A 27,741-nucleotide genomic window follows, 5' to 3' on the forward strand; every position below is an offset into this window, starting at 1 on the left:
AGCGTCGTTTCACGATACGACGTCGCGTCGTGGGAATCTACGACGACCATCGTAAAAAACTACGTCGCGACATCGTAACGTGTCACGATATACGGCACGACGTCACGTCGTAGAAACTCTCGATGCCTTCCTGTGTCAGTGCCACAGTTGTTATTCAAAATTCATCGTGAGTTTCTACGACGCGACGTCATGCCGTGTATCGTGGCACGTTACGTTGTCGTGACGTAGTTTTTTACGATGCTCGTCGTAGATTCCCACGACGCTGCGTCGCGTCGCACCGTGATTCGTGAAACGATGCCGCATCGTGGTACGACGTGTACGTATCGTGTTTATGTGTCCCGGCACTCCCGGCCCTAAGGCGTTGCTAACTATCATGGCGCTTGCGACGCCTAAATATTTTAAATCCCATGATATAATATTATAACATAATATTTTATATATTCACCATATAAAATTTTCTCCTGTGCGCACGTCAGTTGATGCAAAATTTAAGAAGTCTTTTCTGTTATTAATATTGTAGCATGAATATTAGTAACAAGATATTGTAGAAAACAGATCTATCAAAGATTATAATAATATAATATGTGCTCTCTTCATAGTCACATCCAGTGATCCAGACAATATTTATGAAAGGAAGACCTTCGCCGAACCAGACGCAACCCCGATCGACCAGAGTTTTAACAGTCTGATTAATGATTATAATATTTTTTAGGTTTGGTTTTGAATTACGGTCACCCGGCTCGTTTTATATGCATCCGTGATCCGCGTGAACGAGCGGTTAGGCCGCTACAACGCGAGATTTACAAGCAATTGCATGTTACGATTTATCGCGTCGCTATACTTATCTAAGCTAATTGTTACTAACTGACACTAACAAATCTATGGACAAAATTAGTCTGAAATAAAGTTTTATTTATTTATTTATTTACACTGCTTGTAATCTTGCGATGTAGCGGCCAATACGCTGGTTCGCGCGGACGCGTGTATTATATCGAGTCTAAAATAGTTTTCATGAGCTAACAAAATATTTAGTATTTACCAAAGGATGACGAAAATCGATTTCAATTAAAAATATTGCTCTATTGGAACAGGTGCGGTGGCATTGGATTGGAACTGTCTAGAAAAATTATTTGATAACGATTCTGGTGATAATAATAGAATGATATTGTTCTACTGATGGCAGTATGATAGAATAATTATATATTTTTTAGTCATAACTCATAACATATTTTAGGGGAAGCCTTAAATACATAACGTATAAACCCATTAAGAGGATACCACAGCGGCTAGAGAAATGAAAAAAAAGTACGTGTAATATCTATAGCTGTCTCCCTTACCTCAAGCCTATACCGCAGAACGCGATAGAGACAACTGCAGAAAATCCAGAAAATCAACGATTCGTTGTCCCCTGATTCCTTCTCCAAAACTTAACCGATTTAAGTACTTTTTTCATTAAAGATTAAAAAAAGGCTTGAGCTGTGTTCCTATGTTTTGCTTTTTTTGTATAATCTATCCAAATCGGTTTTCTGGACGTTTGAACACAGCGGAAAATCTGGCCATTTTTTTGGGTTTTTGAACGTTCATATCTTATTTAATAATTAAATTATGAAAAAAAAGAAAACATAGGGACATTGTATTAGTGGCCGTAGATATTCAGGAAAAAAATTATAACTCTACTAGCATTATCCAGGGAGGAAACAGGGGACAACGTTTGTATGGAAAAAATGGCGGTGTGGAATCCTCTTAAGCGAAAAAAATAGAAATTAATAAAATATTTTTGTAGCCATAAAAATAACATAAATAGATATTACTTATAAACTCCTTAAATCAATTTGTGTTAAAAATAATTAAATTTTCACAAGGATCTAATTAGTAACAATGGAAAGCCTTCTCAAATGTTTTTCTCAAGAATAACTTATGTTTAATGAATGTGAGAAACCTACATATGCTTTAGCTATGTTGTATGATTATATGAACATACAATACACGGCCAATGACGGCCGTGAGCCATCACAGTGTGTGCCAATCAAAAGTCAACTAGGACAAATCATGTTTGGCATTATTCCACTTATTTTGAGGCTAGTTATAGTATAAACATTATGATTTTCAAAATAAATAGTTAAAATCAGGCTAAAAGTCAGGCTATTTGGTTATAATTACCATCATAATAATAATATTATTAAAAATAAAAAAATATATATATACACAGCCTATCATAATTATTATATCCTCCTCCTTTTTGGAGTTTGGTCGGTTAAAAATACACAGAGAAGTAGTAATAGACATACAAAGACCAGACAAGCAGACTTCGTATAGTTAGTTATTCGGTTTATAAATATTTTTGTTATCAAGGGGGTTAAAAGGTAAGTATCTCATTAGCATCTCAATGGGAGAAAAGTTTAATAGTTCGTTACTAGAATATGGTAGGTCAGTATCCACAGTTGGTGCCAAGTTTTGAAGGAATGCACAATTATTATCGAGTGGAGCATAAAATGTAAGAGCAATAAAGCCGGAGCCCAAATGTCACGGTCACACATAATATTGTGGCGAGAAAAACACTTTATTACTATCTATAATATCTTTAATTCTTGGAGGGTAATTAAATGATTATATCCGTTAATAGCTAGCATATCTACGTTCTGCATTATATTATTATTGACAGAATTAAAGAAGCCAATCAAATCGACTACTCAGTTGAGTTCAAAATTGGAAAGATTAAAAGAACCGTATTACACACGGTAAAGATGTATGTCATAGTAATAACTGCACTAAATGGAAGACAATTTACAAAAAAAAATACTTTTAACCGACTTTGTATCAAATGCTAACTATAATGCAAAAATTGGCATCAAATGCTAACTGTAACAATGCACTTTCAGATTCCTAGAAATCCGATTGTGTTTTGAGAGCTCTGAGCCAAAATGTCCTTGTTATTTTCAGAAAGCAAATTAAGAAATACATTTGATGTTTCAAACTTCGCTATCTTCGCTTAGATTTCTAAAAATCAGATAGCGTTGGTCGACTTTAATACTCAGCAAAAGTCAATATTGCATTCGGCAAATCGCAGTTTTCTTGTGTGAACCGAGTTGTGAATACGAACCGTGTTAGATTACTGGCAACAGTGTCAAGGCGGTAACCGGAATAAGCAGTTATTTCTTCTGTTATTTTACTTGTTTTTGTTATTTCAGATTTCATTGTACGTATTTTAGCTTCACATCAACTGCTTTTTACTTCTAACTTGAAAAGGCCCTGTTTTTCGTTTTAGTTTTCTCTGATTCTAATTGTTTTGCCCATTCAACATCTCAGTAGAGAGTTGATTGTACTCCTGTTAGTTTTTGCCTCAGAGATTTGTCAGATACAAAAACCAACTGTTAGTTTTTGCCTCAGAGATTTGTCAGATACAAAAACCAAAAAGAGTACTTTTTATCATTTGTTTTTGGTAGCATTATTTATAGTTTCTACAGGTTTGGTTGTCACACTTTTGCAAGTTAGTACTCGTGGATTTCTCTGTACAAGGAGTTGGAAGTTGTGGAACCGGAATAATAGTGATTTCCATTCATGTTGCTGTCGACCCTGGCGCGGGCACAGTCGACGCGGAACTACAATCTCCAACTCACGAGTCCTATCCATGCCACTCGCTTTGTTATAATCTTTGGGTCGGCTTATTGTTTTTGCGGTAAAAATATACTGTTTACGATTGAATCGAGGAAAAATTTATCGGAGAATCGCAGGAAGAACTTTCGGGAAAACAATCTTCTGCTGTTTTTATTGGACAGATCGCTCGTGGAGTTATAAATAGTTTTTAATATACAATCTTTTGGATCACTCGGGTTCGGCCTTGACATATCGGCTCCTAATGGCCCTCCTAATGTGCGTTCGATGTGAGCACCCGATGCAACTTATAGTCTAGGAGGCGAGGTCGACTCACCTGCACCGCACGAGTTCCTCCAAAAATCGTAGAATTTGCTGCAAGCGCACATCTCGACCTCGCGTCACTCGCACCAAGCGAATTTATTTTTAAACACACCGATCGTTTCGCAACGTTTCAGACGCACAATTTCAGTTGGCCGAGGAAATGTACATTTTATAGTAGAACGAGCGTAAACACTATAACGGAAAGCGCGGTCCCGGTCCCGTTGCGAGATAGAAAGCGGACAGTCCGCGATCGACAGTCATCGTACTAAGCACTGGGGACGGAGAATCGGACTGACGCGTGCGAGCGAGGCTAGCGCTCTCCTAACACTGACGCGACGCGCCGCCGGCTGACGTCGGGTGGGAACGTTGGAAACGTTCATCGTCGACTTTGGGGGAAACTTAATGAAATATTTAACATGCGTAAAATTATGCCCCAGGTATTTACGGAAAGGGCATCGAAATGTCACTCAGCGAGGAAAGCTGACGCCGCGCTCGCGACCCGCGCGTCCCGAACAAAAGATTTCAACGATCCAAATTAAGTTGCAACTTACTTGCTCGTACTCGGCAATGTGAGTTATCGCCGCTCAACTTTGCAGACGACGCGGAATGTTATTGCGAGCAATCAATTGTTTACAAGCATTTTTAATGCATTTAATTAAATACAAATATTTTACGAATGCATTGCTATCATGTTTTGTCTTTCAAAGTAAAATTGAGGCTTATGGCCGTTGTATCGTAGGGAGGCATTGAGGAAAAAATTTGCTAAAACTTTTTTGATTCCGACAAAAAATCTGGTAGTTCGTGGTATTTCGTACATGCAAATTAAACGATTATAATATCATTAATTATATTATAAGGAAACACCCCGTGTGTATAAAACATTAAAAATCAGGTTACGTTTGTTATTTCAATACTTTTCCATAAACTTATACACGACAAAATTAAAAACGAATCTATTTATTGATATATATCAGATTTCAGAAGTCAGAAACTTTTAAACAAAATTTACATAACTTCAGACTTTTGATATTATACTTTGTAGTTCAAGAGCCAATACCTATTTAGGTACTTGTAATATTTTTCACACAAATTTCGGCATCAGTAGGCGCTTTCATTGGAGTCCAGCTACAGTAATGTGCACTATACAAGTATTAGATGACACCCCAGGTCTGTTGCGCCAAAATTCGTTTGTCACCTTACATTTTTCCGGTATAAGTACATAACTAGCTGTTTGACCGAGCTTTGCTCGGTATCCGATGAAAATGACATTTTCTAGAAATGATTCCTAACTAGATCGATTTATCGCCCCCGAAACCCCCTATATACTAAATTTCATGAAAATCGTTGGAGCCGATTCCGAGATTCCAATTATATATATACAAGAATTGCTCGTTTAAAGATATAAGATATTATGTCCTTTCCCGGGACTCAAAGTATCTCCATACCAAATTTCAGCAAAAGCGGTTCAGCATTTTGGACGTGAAGAAGTAACAGAGAGATAGACAAACAGACACACTTTCACGTTTATAATATGGATATAGATGTAGTATGGATCCTTATCCATTTCCCTTCCTTTACTCGTAACATATCCTGTGTAACTTCTGTGGGTTCTAATAGGATGAGGAGGGACAGGAAGAAGTCCCGACATGCCGATACCTGGTGTCGTCGACCGCATGTAATTCGACACTAATGCGATGTTCAGGTTTTCACATTACGGCTTATTAACTTATGTTATTACCGCATTACATATTTTTGTTAATAAGGTAAAAAAATAAGTATGTGATTACAAAGTTTAGTAAATTCACTACCTCCAACTATGGAAATCATGCGATTTTCTCTTCAACTTTAGCCATACTTATATTTTTCCGATAAGGGGATCTTTATAACTTAAATCTTTATACTTAAACACCTTCGTATATTATAGCTATGTGTCTAGTAATTAGAATAAATGACAGAACGAAGACCGACGACAGGGCTCCATTATCCTCTATATCTATAATATTATTTTCATTTGATTTTAAGGTATATAGGACACAATTTATCTACTTTATAACGGTAGAATCCTACATATTAACTCCACTAGACCTTTGTAGCTATAATATAAGACGAAAAATTTGAATACATTTTCACCTCTTCTTCTTCTACCCGCCAAACGTTGTTTTGCAATATATAATAATAATATTATTCACCCTTAATAATATTATTATTAAGGGTAAACAACCCTTATTACTTAGGGGGTATAAAAAATAGATGTTGGCCGATTCTCAGACCTACTCAATATGCTCACAAAGTTTCATGAGAATCGGTCAAGCCGTTTCGGAGGAGTACGGGAACGAGCATTGTGACACGAGAATTTTATATATAAGATGTTCTATATGTATATTATATAATAAATAAATAAAATATTTTAAATTATGTTAGTCCCGCTAAAACTCGAACGTCTCATCCGATTTGGCCAATTTTAGTCTTCAAATATTCGTGAAAGTCTATATAAGAAGGAAAGTCATATGAAGTTTACCAAGTCATCTAGTATGATATTATAGATATAGCCTATAGCCGTATTAGAAATTGCAAGAACTTTATACTCCACAGGCTTGTAGAACGTGGATTAAGATAATATAGCTATTGGTGATATCGAGTGGAGTAAAAACAGTGTGCCTAAGTTAGGTCTCAATTTACTGGCAGTCATGAAGAGAAGGTCACCGCTCTTTCTCGTACATGTTTAAGGCTTCTCGTAATATTTTAACACTGCTAAGTTAATAAAACCTTGTTGGGCATACAGGAATATATTATTTATTTAACAGTTTATTGCACACAAAAACATAAAGGGCCTGTTTCACCACTTCCTGATAAAGTGTCGGATAGGCTATCCGCAACTTATTAGACAGATTCTCCATACCAAGTTAAGCGGTGGATAGCCTATCCGGCATTTATCAGGAAGTGGTGAAACGTGCCCTTAACAAGTTATACTTACGAAGAAAAATGACACAACAGGTACTACTTATCTCTAAAGAGTTTTTTTCAGCAGTCCGTTATATTTTACCTACATTATACACACAGGTAAAAAGTTATTGTTAATTCGATCTCAGATTTACTTAAAGCATAGACATCTTATGACCGCACTCAGAGATATTTATTATTTAATGATCATTTAACTTTAATGAAGAGTTTGACAAATGATGTGTCAAAAATCTTCAGTAAAGTAATTAATATTCGTCTCTGAGGGCGGCAGTTAGTTTGTTCTTTGATTCAATGATATATTAGAGTTTTGGGATTGGGCATAGGACTCATACAACTACAACTCGAGAAATTCTGGCGGATCTTGGTCAGAGAACACCATTCTTATCGTACGGATAGATATTGCTCCGATAGGTCAGATTACGGGTGTAACGAGTTCGCCCTTTGCCGTGGTACACTCAGTACACTGGTCCGCCCTTTGCCTTGGTACAGTGCACTTAGTTTAATTTTAATTATTAATAAATCGAAGTGAAGAGTAATAGTGATTTCATTTCAAGTTATCAAAACTCATACAAAATATCAACATCATACAGTCCACAATATTGTAGTAAGTATTTATACGCGAAATATTTGGTTGTTACACCCTTTTTTTATGAAATAAAGGGGTCACGGGGTGCGTTGCCGGCCTTTTAAGAGGGAATAGGGTAAAAGGGGAGGGTAGGGAATGGAATAGGGGAGGGTAGGGAAGGGAAAAGGGTAGGGGATTGGGCCTCCGGTAAACTCACTCACTCGGCGAAACACAGCGCGAGCGCTGTTTTACGCAGGTTTTCTGTGAGCCCGTGGTATTTCTCCGGTCGAGCCGGCCCATTCGTACCGAAGCATGGCTCTTCCACGTCACAAATACACCTGTAGCATATACGGAATATGCCATATAGTACACCCTTAAATTAATTTTGTGAGCTTCTATCAGGAGTGCCATCTGTCGTAAAACATGTTTATGGTCACCTCGTTTTATGAACACTTTTGTGATGAGAATAATAAAATATGTGGAGCAGTCGCACGATTTTTCCCATTATCAGTAAACAATAAAGAGAAGTAAGTGACCATTTCACAATCATTTTCCTACTTTCGCTCAATAAGTGACTTAAAATCGCGTGAAATCGGTTGCGAACAATGATTTTCTTATATTTAAAAGGTTTAAAATACGTTTAATTTTAAAATTAGCTTTAGATGTATTTTTCTTTGACGACTGTATAATATTTCATCTTTTACACAACCGTTAACCATGACTTGAAGAAATCCCACGGTACGAGTTAGGTTCTAATTTTTAATAACTTATTACTTATTTTTGACCAATGAGTTTCTAAAATACTAGAGTAGCAATGTCTTACAAAAGATTCTCAGAAATGCGTAACCACTTTTTTGTTCAAAAGACAATGTCAAGTCATATATTCGTTATGTCATTATGTATGTGAGATATGCCTGCAGGCATCTTCGAAGTGGCAACGCGTTGCTACCGTAAACTTCCAATCTAGTTACGTTAGTAACATAGAATATCATTGTTTTTGACGTGCAAATAAATATTTCATAAACTAACTATTTTTCCAGCGGTTTCTCTCTTCTGAAATAGTATTCCTAGCATTAAAGCAGTGACAAACACTCTATTTATGGCTATAGGAATCCATTCCTTTAGCCTTAAATAGAAGGATTAGAAATAGAGATAATAAGAAGGATTCTTTCGAAATTCCAATTTCGAAAGAATCCTTCGTTCGTTATTACCTACATTATAAAAGGCTCAGTGCAAAATTTTAACACCTTAAAAATATATAGCCTCATGCTGCTAGTACATTAAGTAGTAATTTGATGGTCAGTTTTGTAATGTTGGCAAATTATTGCAAAAGAAAAACGTACTGAACGATTCGCTCGTACGGTGAAGGCAAATATGAAAGAATACAGACTTATGCTACCCTCAATAAATAGCATAATATTAAGAGCCTGTTTCACCACTTCCTGATAAAGTTCCGGATAGGCTATCCACAACTTATTTGACAGATTCTCCGTACTCTATCTGTCAAGGTGGATAGCCTATCCGGCACTTATCAGGAAGTGGTGAAACAGGCCCTTACTAAACAAAATAATGTTGAGGGATTTGCGCGAATTTGTAAGCACAAAATAAAATCTCGCGAGAGCTCAAAACTTTTCATACTAAAAGAACATAATATTCTCTCTCTCCTCCTTTTTGGAAGTCAGTTTAAACTCTAAAAGTAGTCTCCGTCCTCAAGGTTCCTACACTTTATCTGAGCCTTCGATTGATGATCTTATATAGATATTACATATAAACTAACAAAACTTTCCGCTTTAAAAAATTTATAGACTTTTAGTACAGTCTACCTAAGTATTCTACAAGTACCCAGTCCGGTGTTTGGTTCTAAACTTTGTTTACACCAAGATCAAAATTAACTCAAACGGAATATACTAGATACTTTACTTATAAATTGCGAAGGCCAGACTTTTACAATTAATTCACAATAATAATATGAATGTCACAAAAATGGCACAAAATAACATCCAGGAAGGCGCGAAACTAGTTGCCTACGTCAGCAACTCAGCACTATCAAATATAATAATTTATTGATTTAATTAAAATACTATAGGAAGCAGACCACCTCAAGGTCGAGATATAGACGCATATAGAACGGGGAAGTGCTTATGTCATGGTGACGTAGACTACAACCTATTATACTCCTGCGAGGACGATTTGGCGCGTGACATAGGGGTATCCAAGCAGCTGTGTTAGATGATACCTGTGATAAATGTCGGCTACATGCAAGATAGATGACATTGACTGGAGGGTTTGACTGACTCAAAAGTCAATAGTGACAGTTTACAACATTTCGACTTTAGTATTAGTTTGGGCACGTTAGAGCGCTTACAGACGAACGGCACGTGTTGGCGGCACGCGTTGGCGGCAATTGACGGCAGCCGTCGACAGTTTATCACGCTTGCAGTTGTGACGTACCGCGTAAAGGTAAGCGTTAATAACACGTCGTTATCATACGCAACGGATGTCTTGCATCAAACGGATAATTTTTTTACAGTACGTCCACTGTCAGGAGGCCATAAGTGAAAAGCGACCACATCTCAAATGAGCCTTTACAAGATGGCGGCGTTAGTTTTAGTTTCAGCCACGCGCCAAAACTTCTTACTAGCATCGCACAGTACTCAGAGCTATATTAACGCAAAATATCTATTAAAGTGCTCCTTATGTCCTAGACATTAAGGTCCTAAACTTAACCAACTGTGGCGTACGCGGGTACTATCACTTTTATTCGAAACTACGCATGTATACCGTTAGTGAAGTGAGGTTAAAAGCGGTACCGGTTTTGTATTTGTAGTGTCAGTAAACCATTGACAAGTACTCGATAAGGGAAACGAGCAAATGCATCGCCTGATGATTACCGACCACATTTTGTCCAAAAGAACTAGTATGTGCTTTCTTAGAATAAATATAATAATTCTAGTTCTAAAAATATGGTAATTTAAAACACTAGTTACAAAAGCGTTTAAAAATATTATATTTTTTATAAAATATATTTTTAAAAGCTTCTGTAACTAGTAATCCCACCAAAAACATTTTCATGTAAAAATGTTGCTAAGATGAGAACATAATAATTTTATAGTTCGTCGTGTCAAAAAGTAGTGAGATCTCATGTAGAGCCAAGTTTCTAACCTTACATACTCAGCACTAAATCTAAAAACCTTAATTTTACACTAAAGCGCGGCAAAATATTTGATAATAATATTATAATGTGTCACCCGCACGAGGAGAATCTAAAAACTCTACACATTAGTTAAAATCGGTGGCCTGGCCATTTATCATTAGTTACGGTATAATATCATTAAGTTCAAAGCCCTGACGAATAACAAAATGGCCAAGCCAGTGTAGAGTTTTTAGATTCTTCTCGTGCGGCTGACACATTATAATATTATTATCAAATATTTTGCCGCGCTTTAGTGTAAAATTAAGGTTTTTAGATTTAGGGCTGAGTATGTAAGGTTAGAAACTTGGCTCTACATGAGATCTCACTACTTTTTGACACGACGAACTATAAAATTATTATGTTCTCATCTTGGCAACATTTTTACATGAAAATGTTTTTTGTGGGATTTCATTTCTTTTTGTAAGCTGGTTTACGTTGTTTTTTCTTTTATTTAGTTCATTTTTTAGGGTTCAGTACCCATAGGGTAAAAACGGGAGCCTATTACTGAGACTTCGATGCTGTCCGCTGTCCGTCTGTCTGTATGTCTATCTGTCTCTAGGAAGCATCTCAAAAACGGTAGAACTAGAGAGTTGAAATTTTCATCGATTATGTATTTCTGTTGCCGCTATAGCAATAAATACTAAAAACAAAATTAATTTAATATTTCGGGGGGGCTCTAATACAACAAACGTGATTTTTCGCTATTTTTTTCTCTTGATAATAATAGATGTCGCTGCTGGTCATCTACATCGCGATATAGCTTGCACGAACAGTTTCATATAGTTGTTAATGCACTCTAATCGACAAGAGATGTCACTGTTGGGCACCTACATCGCACTATCGATGACGCGAAGATGTTTGGTATAGCCCTTTAACTTTCGAAGCCACTTTTTTTTTGTTTAACCGTAAACTGATGTTGTTTGCATTAAAAATATATTTTAAGACCTACTATACTAATTATCCTAAAATTCCTAATCAATCTGTTTCAAGTTACGTAAACTTGAAATAGATTGATAGTTAAGTAACTAATTATTATTATTATAATTAATGAAATATTCTTATTAATTAAATATTTGCAAAGAAATGCTAAGACTACGACTATTCTTTGAACTTACGTACTTACGTACCCAAAGGGTAAAAACGGGATCCTATTACTAAGACTTCGTTGTCTTTCCGTCTGTCTGTCTGTCTGTCTGTCTGTCTCTAGGCTGTAACTCAAGAACGGTAATAGGTAGAGAGTTGAAATTTTCACAAATTATGTATATCTATTGCCGCTGTAACAATAAATACTAAAAATAAAATAAAAGTAATATTAAAGGGGGGCTCCCATACAACAAACGCGATTTTTTTGGCCTTTTTTGCTCTATATCAATAATAGCAACAGGTAGGTACTTGAATTTTTCTCAAGGTCCTTAGTTATATGTCTACTTTAATATTTAATAATAATATTAAAATAAAATAAAAAATTAAGGGGGGCTCCCATACAAAAAACACAAATTTTTGCCTAATTTTGCTCTATAATGGTACGGATATAGGTTAAGTTGGGTTTGGTAATTTTTTTGTTGTTTTAGTACTAATATCATGTTACATACCAAATTTCAGCTTTCTAAGACTTCAGGAAGTACCCTAACAGTTTTGATGATCGGTGAGTCAGTGACCAAATTGTGGGTTTTTGGACACCTATAAAATCTAAAGTATAATAGCTACGATATTCAAACTTTGCGCATTTAATAACTATACCCATGTAACTATATCTTAAAAATTTCAACTATCTGGCATTATTCAAACCAAAGTTACGAGGGTTCAAAAATACGACGAAACGTTTCGAGAAAAGGTAGGTAGTGCCCGTGCGCACTTCGCTTGGCTCATCTTGGCGGGGGCACTCCCGTGCCCCCAGATACAGTAATCTGGATAATATTAATAAAAATCTGAAAGCGTGGCGAAAGCTTTTTGAATGTACCTACAGACTAAATTGATAATACCTTAGAAAATGCAATTGAAAGAATTTACATTTCTAAAAATATTGTAGATCCGGCAAGCCTCACTACCGCACTCAGAGACGAATATTAAAATACTTAATTGTAATTAAATGAAGATTTTGACATAAGCCCCATACATTATTTTGTCAAACTCATCATTAAATTGAAGTTGGACCATCAATAGGCATCCATTATGGCCGTTCCCAATATTTGATCTATCTCTGGTTTTGCCCTACTAGAGATAGGAATAGCTCACAATTGACATAAAATATATGTCTCTAATGTCTAATCTGAGCTATTCCTATCTCTAGTAGGGCAAAACCAGAGATAGATCAAATATTGGGAACGGCCGTTAGACGGTAGGTTTAGCTGTCAGTTTTACCACAGTCATGACTGTGACTGATGGGTAACCTACCGTGTAAGAGCGTGACTGACGGTGATTGACGAAAATCTGGATACATTCGTCAGCCCATCACTCACCAATAGTCAAACGAAAGTCATGATTGATGGAATTGACTGACGAGGAACCTACCGTGTAATGGATGCCTTAAATATGTCTGAGTGCGGCCGTTAGGTCAGGCCCTAACTGCTGTTAATGATATTTACGACTGATCGTATAGATCTATCCAAATGATCTGCTATGGCTTGTTTCTAAAAAGGGGAGTATTTATTTTGTTTTCAAAGGAATGATCGAAAAAAAAAATATGGCAAATGAGCGCCCGCCCTTAAAACTTGTCATACATTCGACAACTCATTAATATATGAATTATGAGGATATCTAAAATGACCCGCAGTTATCATAAAAACTACGTATATAGAAAAACTGTATCCACAGATCAACCTTATCACTATGACGTGAAGGTTCAGAATTGAAACATTGGCCTGCGATGTTCTGATTCCCGCAAATCGCAACTCATTGCCTCCGAGAGGTCGTCGAATTAGGGTCCCCGCAGATATACAATTTCAAGTCGGCCGACTATCGTACAAACCACAGAAATAGATCAAGATAGAAGCGCCATGTCGCGCCAATTTGTATGAACACGAGCGTGTCACTTTTTTCATACAGCGCTTTAGTGATGGGAATACCCGTACGCGCGGAATCGATTCGAAATTAAAAAAGTGACACGCTCGTGTTCATACAAATTGGAGCGACATGGCGCTTCTATCTTGATCTATTTCTGTGGTTTGTACGATAGTCGGCCAACTTGAAATTGTAAGTCTGCGGGGACCCTTAGCGATCACTGACACGCGAAGAACATAAACAGTGACAATGGCCTAGTTTCCTACAACTGTGAGTGTACCATAACATTTACACGGCTATTCGTTCTGATGGGAAAACTTCTTGGTGTTTGTTAGGAAGGCAGAGGATCAAGCTAAGCCATGACCATGCTAATATTTATAGGTCTACCAGGATCTGATGGCAAAAAGTGAGAAAAGAAATTGACTCTAGCAATACCGGGGTGTTTGCTCATAGATCCTAAAAGCAACAAAGCCAAGTTCAAGTATCAACTTTGAATTGATTTCACTTGGTGCACTTAGGCTATTCATCTTCAGCGTGTAAATTGACGTCCGCATAGATAATGAGCGTGAAAGTCCTCATTGTTTGGATTCGGTCAACTGTCTGTGAAAGTTGGTAGTCAAAATGTACTGTCAATTACGTGGTTGGAGCCGCGCGAAACTATACAGTGTGTAACAAAAATAAGTGATAATACTTTAGGGTGCGTACGTGTTCCTTGTAGAGAGTTCACTGTGAAAGTAGCAACGCTGAAAGACGAATTTTTTGTCACTTTTGTATGGGCAAGGACCCGAGCGTCACGAGTTTCCCCATACAAAAGTGAAAAAAAAATTTGGTCTTTCAGCGCTGCTGCAGTGAACTCTCTACAAGGAACACGTACACATCCTAAAGTATTATCACTTATTTTGTTACACCCTGTATATATAGCGGTGTTCCAAAATGAATAGAATAACTTGAATAATTACCGCGTCGGTATCTTAATTTTACACTAGTATTTCTATTTCTCAAATTCTCCTCAAAAACGCGCAACAGAAAGGTTGAGACACTAATTTTGTTTATTAGATGGATTTTGGGGAAACTTAGCAGTAGTGTATGCAACATTTTATCCCGGAATTCCCATGGAAACGGGAACCACCGCGCGCTGTAAACTGAAGTCCGCACGGACGGAGTAACAGCTAGTAAAGTATGATATAAAGTTATTTACTCCTAGGACTCCGCTTCACTCAGTTTATGAATTCCTGAACTAGGCCATAAGCCATCTTGCGGTAGCTTCTATCGTACCCGCAAACTCTGCCTCGGGGAGTGGAGCGCGGAACACCATGGAGTTTTAGTGGGTATACCGCAGGGGAGTCCCACATACCCCCGCCGATATCTCTAATACGCCAGCCCCCGTAGGCAAGTGGCAAAACGCTAACGCTAACGCTAGCGCTACAAAATGTATGGATTTGACATTAGTATTCGCTAGCGAAGCAATGACTTATGTCAAATCGCATACATTTTGTAGCGCTATTGTAAGCGTTAGCGCTTTGCCACTTGTCTACAGGCCCTGGGATGCGAAGTTTGTCCCCTTGTAAACAAGGCCATAAGCCACATTAGTATGGAACCATATTATATTTTATAAACCGCGCATATTGCACGGCAGTCAACGTTTGCATGAAGGACAGTGTTGCAAGTCTGCAAGTCGCAGTTAAGCAACTGCTGCTCTGACGGATCCTGACCTGTATAGTGTATTACGACTGGAAATGTCTTAAAGTAGTCGTACCAATGTGCCTTCGCTTATATTACATGCTTGTAAATAGGTTTAGGTTTAAAGATATTTATTCTCATTAAGACTTACAATATGTCACTTACATGAGAACGAAAAATTATAACAATAAAATATGTTGCGTTAGTCAGTTAGCAACTAAATAATATTCACTCAGTGTTTAATTTAATATTTATAATTGATAAAATAGGAGAGTTCAATTCTACCCTTTCCAAACACTGAATTATTTGGTAAAGGCAATTTCTTGCCTTTACCAAACAAGTCTGTGTACTCTGATCTATATGATATTTTCGATTATATGATTTTGGGGCCGGATTTTAAAAACATTGACATTTCGTATGTTAGAAGGTATTTTATTATACAACTGTGCTCCTTCAAATGTAAATATGCAAAGAAACCTCAGAAAATCATGGAGAAATAATAAATGTCTAGTCCCCCTCCGCCTTGTGATAATGTATGCGTACCATCGGATCTCTCGGAAAGAATTATACATTTTGTATCATACCTTTATGACTATAGTAATCTTTTAACAATTATCATCCACCCACCAGAGTTTAACATAACTACAATTACTGTGGCCTTTGAAAACCATACTTGTTACCACGGAAATAACCTTGAGTGTTTGTTCTGTAATTAGATTCCTTAAAATGATGATGTTTATGTTAATTTGTAGGGTTCCGTACTCAAAGAGAAGGTAACATATAGCTTGGCAAAAAAGCGTCTGAACTGGAACTAAAACGTCCACATCCAAATGGCCAATCAACTCAATAAATATTTGATAATATCCTTTTTAATAGACTCAATACCATATTGTGTGCTTTTACGTAAAACTCGATAAGTAAGTCTTCTAAACGAATCATATATTATTACACATGATATTTAAAGTGTGCCATAATAATATTATAACTAGCTAAAAGCCGAGCTTTGTGAGGGCTCGCGTCGTTTTTCTGCGTGGAAATTATAATCTGCAGTTTTTTTCAATATTTTAATATACTTAAACCAAACTTTGACTGACAGATGATAACACATCTTCATATAAATAAAAATTGCTATGTTAAAGCACAAATCAATAGGCGAACAAAAACAAAGGAAAAGTGCTCAAGTTATTAAATAGCACCATTTAAAACTCTACATTAAAAATATTTTTTGTACGGAACCCAAGACCATAACAGTATGCGCGTGATACTACCTAAAACATTTATCAGACAGGAAAATATATTTCTTTTTTTGGCATTCTAATTTGATATTTATTCTAATTATTTATTATTGTAAGAGTTAATTAAATATTATTATTGTTCGAGTAAATATCATACATACAAAATTGTCTAAATCTAAGTCAAAGTAAAAGAGAGCAAATAAAATCGACCAAGTGCGAGTCCGACTCGCGCACGATGGGTTCCGTACCCATACAGAGAAAAAATAGGCTAGACATTGTGTTTTTTGTATGGGAGCCCCCCTTAATTTTTTATTTTATTTTAATATTATTATTAAATAATAAAGTACACGTATAACAAAAGAATGTGTGAAAAATTCAAGTGCCTATCTCGTGATATTATTGATATAGAACGAAAAAGGCCGAAAAAATCACATTTGTTGTATAGGAGTCCCCCTTAAATATTAATTTTATTTTGTTTTCAGTATTTGTTGTTATAGCGACAACAAATATATACAATCTGCGAAAATTTCAGAAGTCTAGCTATAGCGGTTCTTGAGATACAGCCTGGAGACAGACAGACGGACAGACAACGAAGTCTTAGTAATAGGGTCCCGTTTTTACCCTTTGGGTACGGAACCCTACAAATGGAGTATACTATGATTTATGAGCATATGAGCACCTAACTTGATGTTTGCTACAACATCATTGCATCACAAGGAACGCACAGGAAACCCTACATTTTTAGGGATAAAAACTATCCGTTATCCTTTCTAGGGACTTATAGCATGTTCATCATCAAAATCGGTGTATACATCGGCTTACAGTCTGTCAAGAAAGTGAAAAAATTAAAAAGTGGCAACATCGTAGTGTCATCCCTATCAAATCAATCTAAGAAAAAAAGGATGACACTACGATGTTGCCACTTTTTAATTTCTTCACTTTCTTGACGGACTATATATGCGTGAATACATAACCGACAGACAGACACACTTTCGCATTTGTAATATTGTTCATAAAGTTCCCGTGATGTTCGCGTTACTTGACTCTGTGTTGAGCGAGTTTCAAGGACAAAAGTTCTCTACTGTATAATTTTAACACTGTGGCATTAGCCAGGTTATCTCGTGATACGCGCTGATAAGAGGTAGAAGGTTACGACCCACGGCATCACTCATCACTTATTTTATCGTGTTATTTATTGGTTCAGTTTTAAATCGCACTATTTACGTCGTGGTAATATTATTTCTTATAGATACTCGTATCTATCAATAATACATTGCAATCGAGACTTAACATTATACAGTGTGTTTGTGTAAACACCGTTATCCTTGAAAACATCAAATGAGCCCGTCAAAATGAACAACTTTTTCTATGAGAACAATGCTGGGAACTCAAAAAAAAAACCGGCCAAGTGCGAGTCGGACTCGCGCACCGAGGGTTCCGTACAAACCTGCAAGGTTTACAAAGTTCGTTCATTACGACAATCGAGTCATAACTATGGTATTTTTATTGCAAAATGAAATTCATAACATTACAATGGGGAAAGATGGAGGAGCATAAATTTAAGACAAAGATCTCTTTATCGTTTAAGTAATAGCTCTACGCGTTCATGAGGAAAAAAGTAATAAGTTTATATTTATTAAAAAATATATATTTTGTAATGTAACTAAAAATTTAAGGTTTTCGGAATTTTTCCTTTATGTGTGCTATAAAACGTTGCTTCATGCCAAATTTCAAGATTCTAGGTCGACTGGAAGTACGGTTTTGATTCCCTTGCGAGTACTTGCGAGTTTCAAAATATGCAGCTTAAATTGCTGTTTCTTTTGATTGCGTTGACATAGAAGTTTGATTTTGTTACAGCTTAAAGGTATTATAGACCTGAGTATTTGGTATGAATTTCAATTTAATACCTCTACGCGTTTATGAGGAAATGGGTAGTAAGTTTAAAATTATTAAAAAAAAATATATTATGTGATGTAACTAAAAATTTATGGTTTTCGTAATTTTTCCTTTATCTATGCTATAAGACGTTGCTTCGTACCAAATTTCAAGATTCTGAGTTCACGGGAAGCACCCTGTAGGTTTTGATTCCCTTGCAAGTGTCGAAAATTTGCGGCATAAACGGCTGTATCTTTTGATTGCGTTGGCTTAGAAGTTTGATTTTTTCACAGCTTCAAGGGACAGTAGACCTGAGTAATTGATATAAATTTCAGCTTCATACCTCCACGCGTTCCTGAGAAAAAGGGTCTTGACAGACGGACGGACGGACAGACGGACAACAAAGTGATCCTATAAGGGTTCCGTTTTTTCCTTTTGAGGTACGGAACCCTAAAAACCGTCTTCATATCCATACAAATTGCCGATCCGGGCATCCGTATGGGTATGAAGAGTGAAGACGGCATTTCTTTTTGTGTTCTCAGCATTGTTCTCATAGAAAAAGTTGTTCATTTTGATGGTTTCAAGGATAACGATGTTTACACTAACACACTGTATATGAGAAAGTGTGTCTGTCTGTTACTTCTTCACGCCTGAACCGCTGAACTGATTTTGATGAAATTCGGCACGGAAAATGGCATAGGATGCTGTTTATCCCGGAAAAATGTGCGGTTCCCGCGCGATCGACGACTTTAGGCGCAATGGAGTTGCGGGTATCATCTAGTGACTAGTTCTATAACAAATTGCAATAAACAATATTTGTAAAATAAATTATATTAAGACTTTAACGTGGGAGAACCATGCTTCGGCCCGAATGGACCGGCTCAACCGGAGAAATACCACGTTCTCACAGAAAACCGGCGTGAAACAGCGCTTGCACTGTGTTTCGCCGAGTGAGTGAGTGTACCGGAGGCCCAATCCCCTACCCTTTTCCCTACCCTGCCCTCCCTTATTTCCTTCCCTACCCTCCCCTATTCCCTTCCCTACCCTCCCCTGTTACACTATTCCCTCTTAAAAGGCCGGCAACGCACCTGCAGCTCTTCTGATGCTGCGAGTGTCCATGGGCGATGGAAGTTGCTTTCCATCAGGTGACCCGTTTGCTCGTTTGCCCCCTTATTTCATTAAAAAAATACCCACTATTTTCGACGCTAATTAGTCAAGGAGAGAATTTTGACGTCGTTATGTATTCGTAACAATTCTCTTTCTATAATAGTATAATAATTCTATAGGCAATAATATTAGTAGGTACTTACAGTAGCTTCTGATAAGATATTAGAGGGTATTCACACACGGGGAAATACCTCTACCACCTCTACTCCCGATTTATATTTAGCCTATATTATTTGAGTGATTATTATTATGAGTTTCAAAAGTTTCAAAGTATTGGTCTATTTTTAAGTACCTATTATAATATTTTGTACTTCAGTTTTTCTTGAGATGGATAGATGGATGGTATCTTATACATATTTAGCGTGGTATGGGTCCCCACTACCCCTGACATATCTAGTACAGAAGAACACAGCCTTGTTTTTTTTATCAAGAAGATAAAAAAACAAGCCCTGGCCACATTACATGTTTTTTTTAACTAATAGCGTTTTCGGCATCTAGAACTGCCCCAGGCAGGGCAGGCAGGGCGGGCCGGACGGATACGAAAATAGCCGAAGACTTCGGCTATTTTAAACTTCCCGAAGTTTAAATTAAGAACATAAATTACGTATTGCACTAGTACTAAGTCTACGTGCTATTGTGGTGCTATTCAATAGGACCCAGACTGGCCTACGGTTGCGTTAGATTGAGAGAAGTGGAAGACTTTGGGGGAAGCCTTTGCCCAGCAGTGGGACAGCCTATTAGTCTCTTTAAAAAAACTCACGTGTTTTAGATGAATCACGTGTTTGGGCATCTACATCGCAATTGTCATGATTAACTTTTAATTACCCACCCTTAGAAAGTTAAATACATTCTATTGTTTTTTTAATAAACCAATTAATGATCATCACAGAATATCCATAATTAATACCATTAAGTAAATTACGTTTTCCGGAAAATCTTTGGATTTACCGTTTATAGTTTTAGCATCCTACTAATATTATAAAGGCGAAAGTTTGTTTGGATGTATGGATGTGTGGATGTATGGATGTGTGGATGTATGGATGTTTGTTACACTTTCATGCAAAAACTACTGAACGGATTTTGATGAAACTTTACAATAATATAGCTTATACATCAGAATAACACATAGGCTACAATTTTAACCGACTTTCAAAATGGGGGAGGTGTTATGTTTGTTTTCTTATGTTCAACGATTACTCCGCCGTTTGTTAACCAATTTTCAAAATTTTTCTTTTGGTATATAGGGTATCATCCCAATTTGGTATTATATTCACAAAAGTGGTGATCTGATGAAGGATGCATAAGTAATCGAGGGAACTCCTCAAAATTTATATGGAAACATGTGGTGACTTCGGTTTCGTGAGAAGTATTCTAAGCATATGCTACCAACAAGTAAGATTTTGCACCGAGGTATACCTGGTATACCGTGGTTCGGAAGGTGCTGAGAGAACTCCTGATTTTTTATAGATACAAGTTTGGGAGTTTCGGCGTTGTTTTAAGAACGGAAAGCATATGCTACTATGCAAATTATATTCATCATCATCATCATCATCACTACCATTTTATACCATACATCGTCCCATGGTTATGACTTATGAGCCTATAATGACCCTGTTATTGGTACGTTTCATAGTCTTTTAGATCGAGACTCGAGTTTGTCAAGCGATAATTGAAAAAAATCTATACTTAATATTGCTTGAGAGTATGTTTGCTTGAACGCGCTAATCTCAGGAACTACTGGTCCGATTTAAAAACTTATTTCACTGTTAGATAGCTAATTTATCGAGTAAGACTATAGGCTATATATTATCACACTAAGACTAATACGACCGAAGAAACTCAGGAAAATGTGGGGAAAACGGGGGAAATATTAGAAATTACGAACTACTGGAGCAATTTTTATGGCAATATTTGGCACAGATATAGAGTAAACCAAGTGAAGGGAGTAGGGACATAAGAGCTATTTTTTAAGGGAAAATGTACGGTTTCCGTAAAATTCCTAATTTACGCGGGCGAAGCCGCGCGGGACATCTAGTTTAATTATATTTATAATTCATCTTTAACCGTCGGAATAACCTATTTGACATCACAACGAAATCCAAAAAAACGCTATTACTTTTTCAGTGTATATTTTTATTTTTTATCTTGACTTGTTCCATGATCGGATTAATATAATATTTTTATGAGGATAGGCCACTTTAATTTTGCCGCCCCTACGTACGAACTCTGCCGCCATTCTAGGACGCTGCCGCCCCTCTAGGACGCTAAATGACGCTGCCGCCCATAGGCCATGGCCTATACTGCCTATACATAAATCCAGAGGTGACTTGTTCTTACTATAAAAATAAATATAATAAAATAAGTTTAATTCAGGTAATAATTATAGAAAAAATATCTTAAACTAGAAGGAAATAATTAATTTAAATATAACTCTGGCGCACCGGATACATGCACGTGTGCATAGACCCACCACCCAGTGCTTCAGGAGGGAGCTGTCCAGCTTATCACTGAGTATTTTCAAGATGATGTTGGGGCTGCCGCGCGTTCAGAACATCAGTGATGCAATGCGACGTCGCAACACGGTGTGAAAACCGTCAGTGCGTGCGTGCGCAAACATCGCCGATGCACTATGCCATCGCGGAAGCCCCACCAACACCCTGAACGAAAGGATATTTTTACCCTACAATCCATTAACGGCCGTTCCCAATATTTGATCTATCTCTAGTTTTGCCCTACTAGAGATAGGAATAGCTCACAATTGACATAAAATATGTCTCTAATGTCTAATGTGAGCTATTCCTATCTCTAGTAGGGCAAAACCAGAGATAGATCAAATATTGGGAACGGCCGTTAGTCACATCCTGGGGATATATGATGTAGGTACGGACTACGGAAGTTCTGACAGAAAAAAAAGCGAAATCGGTAATTATATTATTTTTCAGTGAAAACTTACCTAACTGGCTGGCATGTTGATAAGATGTCGGATCTCCAGGCATCGCCGTCTTTACTTCGATCACTTCTTCAATTTAAAGAAAGTTATTCCGGTGTTTAGTAAAAACTTACCTGAAACAAATAATGTCTTGTTAGTACTTACATTTGTTTTACTTTCTAATAGTTTAATTATATAAAGGCAGGTTAATCAATAACTATAGCGAAATTTTAATAAAAATCAAAGAGATTTTAAAAGTTTATATTGAATTTTTCAATAGGTTGAAAGAATCCAAGGCTTTGAAGTGCAAATTTGGTTAGCGTGCAGGTAATGAATAAAACATAACTTAGGATGTGTGAAAAGTCAGACCCAAATAACTTTGCAACTTTACTTTTGGATCATTCTAGCAAAAAGAGTAGGTACACATAGATATCCATGGTCCATATTATTATCCATACTTCCCATACTTCCATACTAATATTATAAATGCGAAAGTGTGTCTGTCTGTCTGCCTGTCTGTCTGTCTGTCTGTTACCTCTTTACGCTCAAACAGCTGAACCGATTTTGCTGAAATTTGCTATGGAGATATTTTGAGTCCCGGGAAACGAAACAGAATACTTTCATCTTGGAAAACCGTACCCCCTGGGGAAACCCCAGAACGGGGGTCGAGACTCGAGACCCCTCGTGAAGTATATTTTTTCCATGCTCGCATGACAAAAAAGGTTGAAAACCACTGATCTAGTCTCATGTAATAGATTTTACAACAATGATATCAGTGTAATGAACATCCCTGTCGACTCTGAGGTTCGCACAAAGCTTATCTAGTTCATTGAAAGATTTCCATTATTAGTCCGGTGGCCGGCCGAGCTGGAATTGCTTTTCCATCCGATAGACGATCCAATTAAAACTACGGTGACGTCACAAAAAATATGGCGGCACCGGTAGCCAATCTGCTCGCGATAAATTGTTAAAAACTTGTCCGTTTTGCCGGCTTTGGAGTCTTTTTTGTGCAGAAGGCCCATGAAACATGTTAAGGTATATCCTTTGGTAGCTAGTCGAAGATAAACAGATAAAATAGTTATTGGGAAGAAGCCTACAGAAGAAAATATTCTTGTAAAAAAAACATTTCCAACCTGGTTGGAGCGAAAGAGGAAGTGTATATCTTTAGTCTGTGAAAGAATAATATATTACTGCAATGCTGTCACCCTAGAGGGAAGCACCAGCATAGACGGTAAACAAAAAAGTTCTGTACGACGTTTCACAACGTTTCTGTCAATATTCTGAATCGGATTATTTATAGATTATGTGCTGTAGAGCCTTCTGCTCCGACCTTTGCGTAACATTCCCTATTGAATTTAAAAAACAAAAAAACCTTGGTATAAAATCGATATTACCTGCTATATTTTATCGAACCTATTAGAACTGAGTTATTCCATCAAAAATGGATCATTAGCGTGGCAAAGGCTATCGCACGCCGTATTCGGACTATAGTTGCAAAACTTCTGAAAAATTCCGAATAATTCCGGAATACTTCTGGGAAAGTTTCTTTAAATTTGAATTATTCAAAATGAATTTAATAAAAAAAATATGAATTTTTATTTATGCTGAAAAATCGTATTTTGCATCAATCATCGATCGCCGCCGCGCATAGAGCGTCGCCCGCCGGCCGCTATCACCGCTTCGCACGCGCCGACTGCCACGGCGAAATATTCGACGGAAACATTCGATTGCGGGGTACGAATCTTTCCGCGGGGTGAGGGAAAACTTCTCCGGGGAGCATCTCCCTTCCGCACCGCCGTCGCCCGCTCGTACGGGCGAGCGAGTCGTGCGAGCGGGCGACGGCGGCGCGGAAGGGAGATGCTCCCCGGAGAAGTTTTCCCTCACCCCGCGGAAAGATTCGTACCCCGCATTTGAATGTTTCCGTCGAATATTTCGCCGGAATAATTCAATGGAAATATACGTGTTTGTTTGTGGTTTGTGGTGGTTGAGTGAATTATTTGTTCAGTGGCACATTACGTAGAATAGAATAGAATAGAATAGAATACGTACTTAAGTAAAATATAAATTGTTTATCTATACCTACTTCTAGGTTTAATATTATAAATGCGAAAGTGCGTCTGTTTGCCTGTCTGTCTGTTACCTCTTCACGCTCGAACCGCTGAACCGATTTGGCTGAAAATTGACATGGAAATACTTTGAGTTCCGAGAAAGGACATAGGATAGTTTTTATCCCGGAAAAATGTACGGTTCCGGCGCGATAAACGAATTTTGGCGCAACGGAGTTGCGGGCGTCATCTAGTTTTATCATAAATTAGTAATGGCCAATGGGATTGATTAATCTATACTTACCTACTGATTACTTACTTATATCCATACTATCCATACTAATATATCCTATTGTAAGTAAATCAGAATAAAAACCATAAAAAATAAACGAACTTATATGATTAGGTATTATCAAAGAAAAGTAACAAGCCGTTACCAGCCGCTATTTATCGCTAGTAATGATAATAAGCCAAAAAAGCCGTTTCTCGCCGCTTGGCTAATAATGTTAGTAACCGGCATCACATATTCTTAGATACACAACTAAAGATAAATAGTTTACAACTTCCAAGCGCAATTTTCCTCGTTATTTTTGACAATTGAAATATTCCCAAAGTTTCGGAATATTTCGGAATACTTCCGAAGTATTCGACGGGAATAATTCGGAATCTTTCCCGCCAGCATCTATAATTCGGACACGATCGATATTCAAACTTGCCCTGTGTACTGAAATGCCTGAAAGGCGCGTGTAATGTATGCACATACATTTACACTTTACCCGACTACGACGAGGTCCAGTGTCCACCGAAGAGTGATTTGCGAGAGAATCGCATTCAACAGTTCTTAAGGAGGTGAACAGACGTGCGAGTAAAGGTACAATTCCATGCATCGCGACAGTCGTAAGCCGCGCGCTACCTACGACTGTCGTCGGCCGCTCGCGACAATAGTCATTGTATGAAAATGTATGGCACCGTTTCTAAAGGTACAATTCCGTGCATCGCGACAGTCGTAAGCCGCGCGCGACCTACGACTGTCGTCGGCCGCTCGCGACAATAGTAATGAAAATGTATGGCACCGTTACTAACTTTGACAGGCTTACGACTGTCGCGATGCACGGAATTGTACCTTTAGTACGCGGATTTATGGCTCGACGATCTTAATCGCCTGTGTGTCAGCAAAGAGCCGCGCGCCGCGAGCCTGGGGGCATGGTAATCCAGTGTGAGCGATTCTCGTGTGTCACCGACGCGAGCCGAGCAAGTTCGCGAATTTAAAACCCGCGTACTTTAAGTTCGTACGTCTATCAGGCACTTTATAGTTTGTCAATAACTGCGACCGAATATAACAAACACACGTACCTAAGTGACTGAAAGAAACTAAATCCAGAAATTATTATTATATCCATGTTCCATCCACCAATTCATTAAAATCAATATAGTGGTTATATTGATTTTAATGAATTTGTTAATTTGTTAACTTTAAATGGCGGAAAAGGACATAGAAACGAATCTCAAATAAAATTTGTTCTTTCTCGTACTTATACATCGTGATTCATAAATTACTAGCTATTTGACCGAGCTTTGCTCGGTATTCGATAAAACACAAATAAAATAACATTTTCTTAAAATGATTCCTAGCTAGATCGATTTATCGTCCCCGAAACCCCCTATATACTAAATTTCATGAAAATCATTGAATAGGGATGACGACAAGGTCAAAGATAAAATAAATAAATCACGGTAAAACATAAGTGTTACCAAAATTTCAGCTTGATAGCATTTGTATTTTTTTTGTTATGCGCCTTCGAATTTCGATATTCAAGTGGAATTTTTTTTCAATTAAATTTCTTAATATTTGTATACAATTCGATAACTTATGCAATTACAAGCAACTTTTGTTATGAAACCACTTTCATAAATGCAATATTTAATATACCTGTCGAACAAAGTTGTCTCCCGATGCGTACAAACTACGAAAGACTTGACGTCAGTCTTTCGTAGTTTGTACGCATCGGGAGCACTTTCGTAGCACTTTGTATGGAGCGTTTCGGGCAGGTCTTTTTTATGAGATATTTGAATTGTCATATCTTGGTGAATTTTTGAGCTATCAGAGTCATTCTTTCAACGATGTCTCTATTTTTTAAGTGTCCTTCAATTACCGATAAGAAAAAAAAATAGTCATCATGCCTATTATATTATACTTATATACAAGAATGGCTCGTTTAAAGATAGTACCTGGATGACCGAGCTTTGCTCGGTATAGCAAAAACTCATTGACTTCGTGTTACTTAACAACGCCATCTGCTGGAATAGCTTTAGCTGTTGTTGTGTCGTTAAAGCAATTAGTTGCTCACAATATAGTATTATTATTCGCCAATAGATGTCAGGAAGAGTTTTATCGATTATCGATAAAACACGAATAAAAAGACATTTTCTAAAAATGATTCCTAGCTAGATCGATTTATCGCCCCCGAAACCCCATATATATACTGAATTTTATGAAAATCATTGGAGCCGATTCCGAGATTTCAATTATATATATATATATATATATATATATATACAAGAATTGCTCGTTTAAAGATATAAGACTACCTATTTGACCGAGCTTTGCTCGGTATTCGATAAAACACGAATAAAATGACATTTTCTAAAAATGATTCCTAGCTAGATCGATTTATACCGAAACCCCCTATATACTAAGTTTCATGAAAATCGTTGGAGCCGATTCCGAGATTCCAGTTATATATTTATATATATACAAGAATTGCTCATTTAAAGATATAAGATAAGATTAAGTATTAGGTAGTTATCAATTTTATTTTTAGAATCTAGTATTTTTTTCACAATTCAATTTCGAAGCAGCATTTTGATGCACGGAATAAAAATCTTATTGAATTTCAATTGAAAATAATTAATTTACACTTAAGTGCAGTGTCTTAACAATGCAAAGGCAGAACCGATTAAAAATGCATACAAAATCACCTGTAGTTGCATCTGCGCACGTTTTCTATTAGCACGTTTACATAGCACGTGATACACATGCCTGACTAGATAATTTGTTTGTTTGTTTATATTATAAAGAACAATCGCTGAAACTAAGTATAGAAAAATATTTGTTAAGATAAAGGAAAATTGTAATCGGTTAATTCATATATTATAATGCCTATATTCTCTACCTC

General features: G+C 37.0%; 1 protein-coding gene across 6 annotated transcripts in view; it reads right to left on the reverse strand.

The window, feature by feature from the left end:
• Window positions 1–27,741, reverse strand: part of LOC121733255 (protein TRACHEARY ELEMENT DIFFERENTIATION-RELATED 7A-like) — a 96,924-nt gene that overhangs the window by 50,500 nt on the left and 18,683 nt on the right. Inside the window, exon 1 of one of the 6 annotated variants that reach the window (XM_042123471.1) lies at window positions 22,545–22,602. The exons of 3 other annotated variants lie outside the window; for them this stretch is intronic. In XM_042123471.1, coding sequence (XP_041979405.1) covers window positions 22,545–22,587 — 43 coding nt within the window. In that variant the 5' untranslated portion in view covers window positions 22,588–22,602. Of the gene's footprint in view, window positions 1–3,928; window positions 4,248–22,544; window positions 22,603–27,741 lie in introns of those variants that run through there. 2 more of the 6 variants (XM_042123469.1, XM_042123473.1) reach the window with 2 other exon arrangements.

The sequence above is a fragment of the Aricia agestis genome, chromosome 13 (assembly GCF_905147365.1).
Source record: "Aricia agestis chromosome 13, ilAriAges1.1, whole genome shotgun sequence".
Taxonomy (NCBI): Eukaryota; Metazoa; Arthropoda; class Insecta; order Lepidoptera; family Lycaenidae; genus Aricia; species Aricia agestis.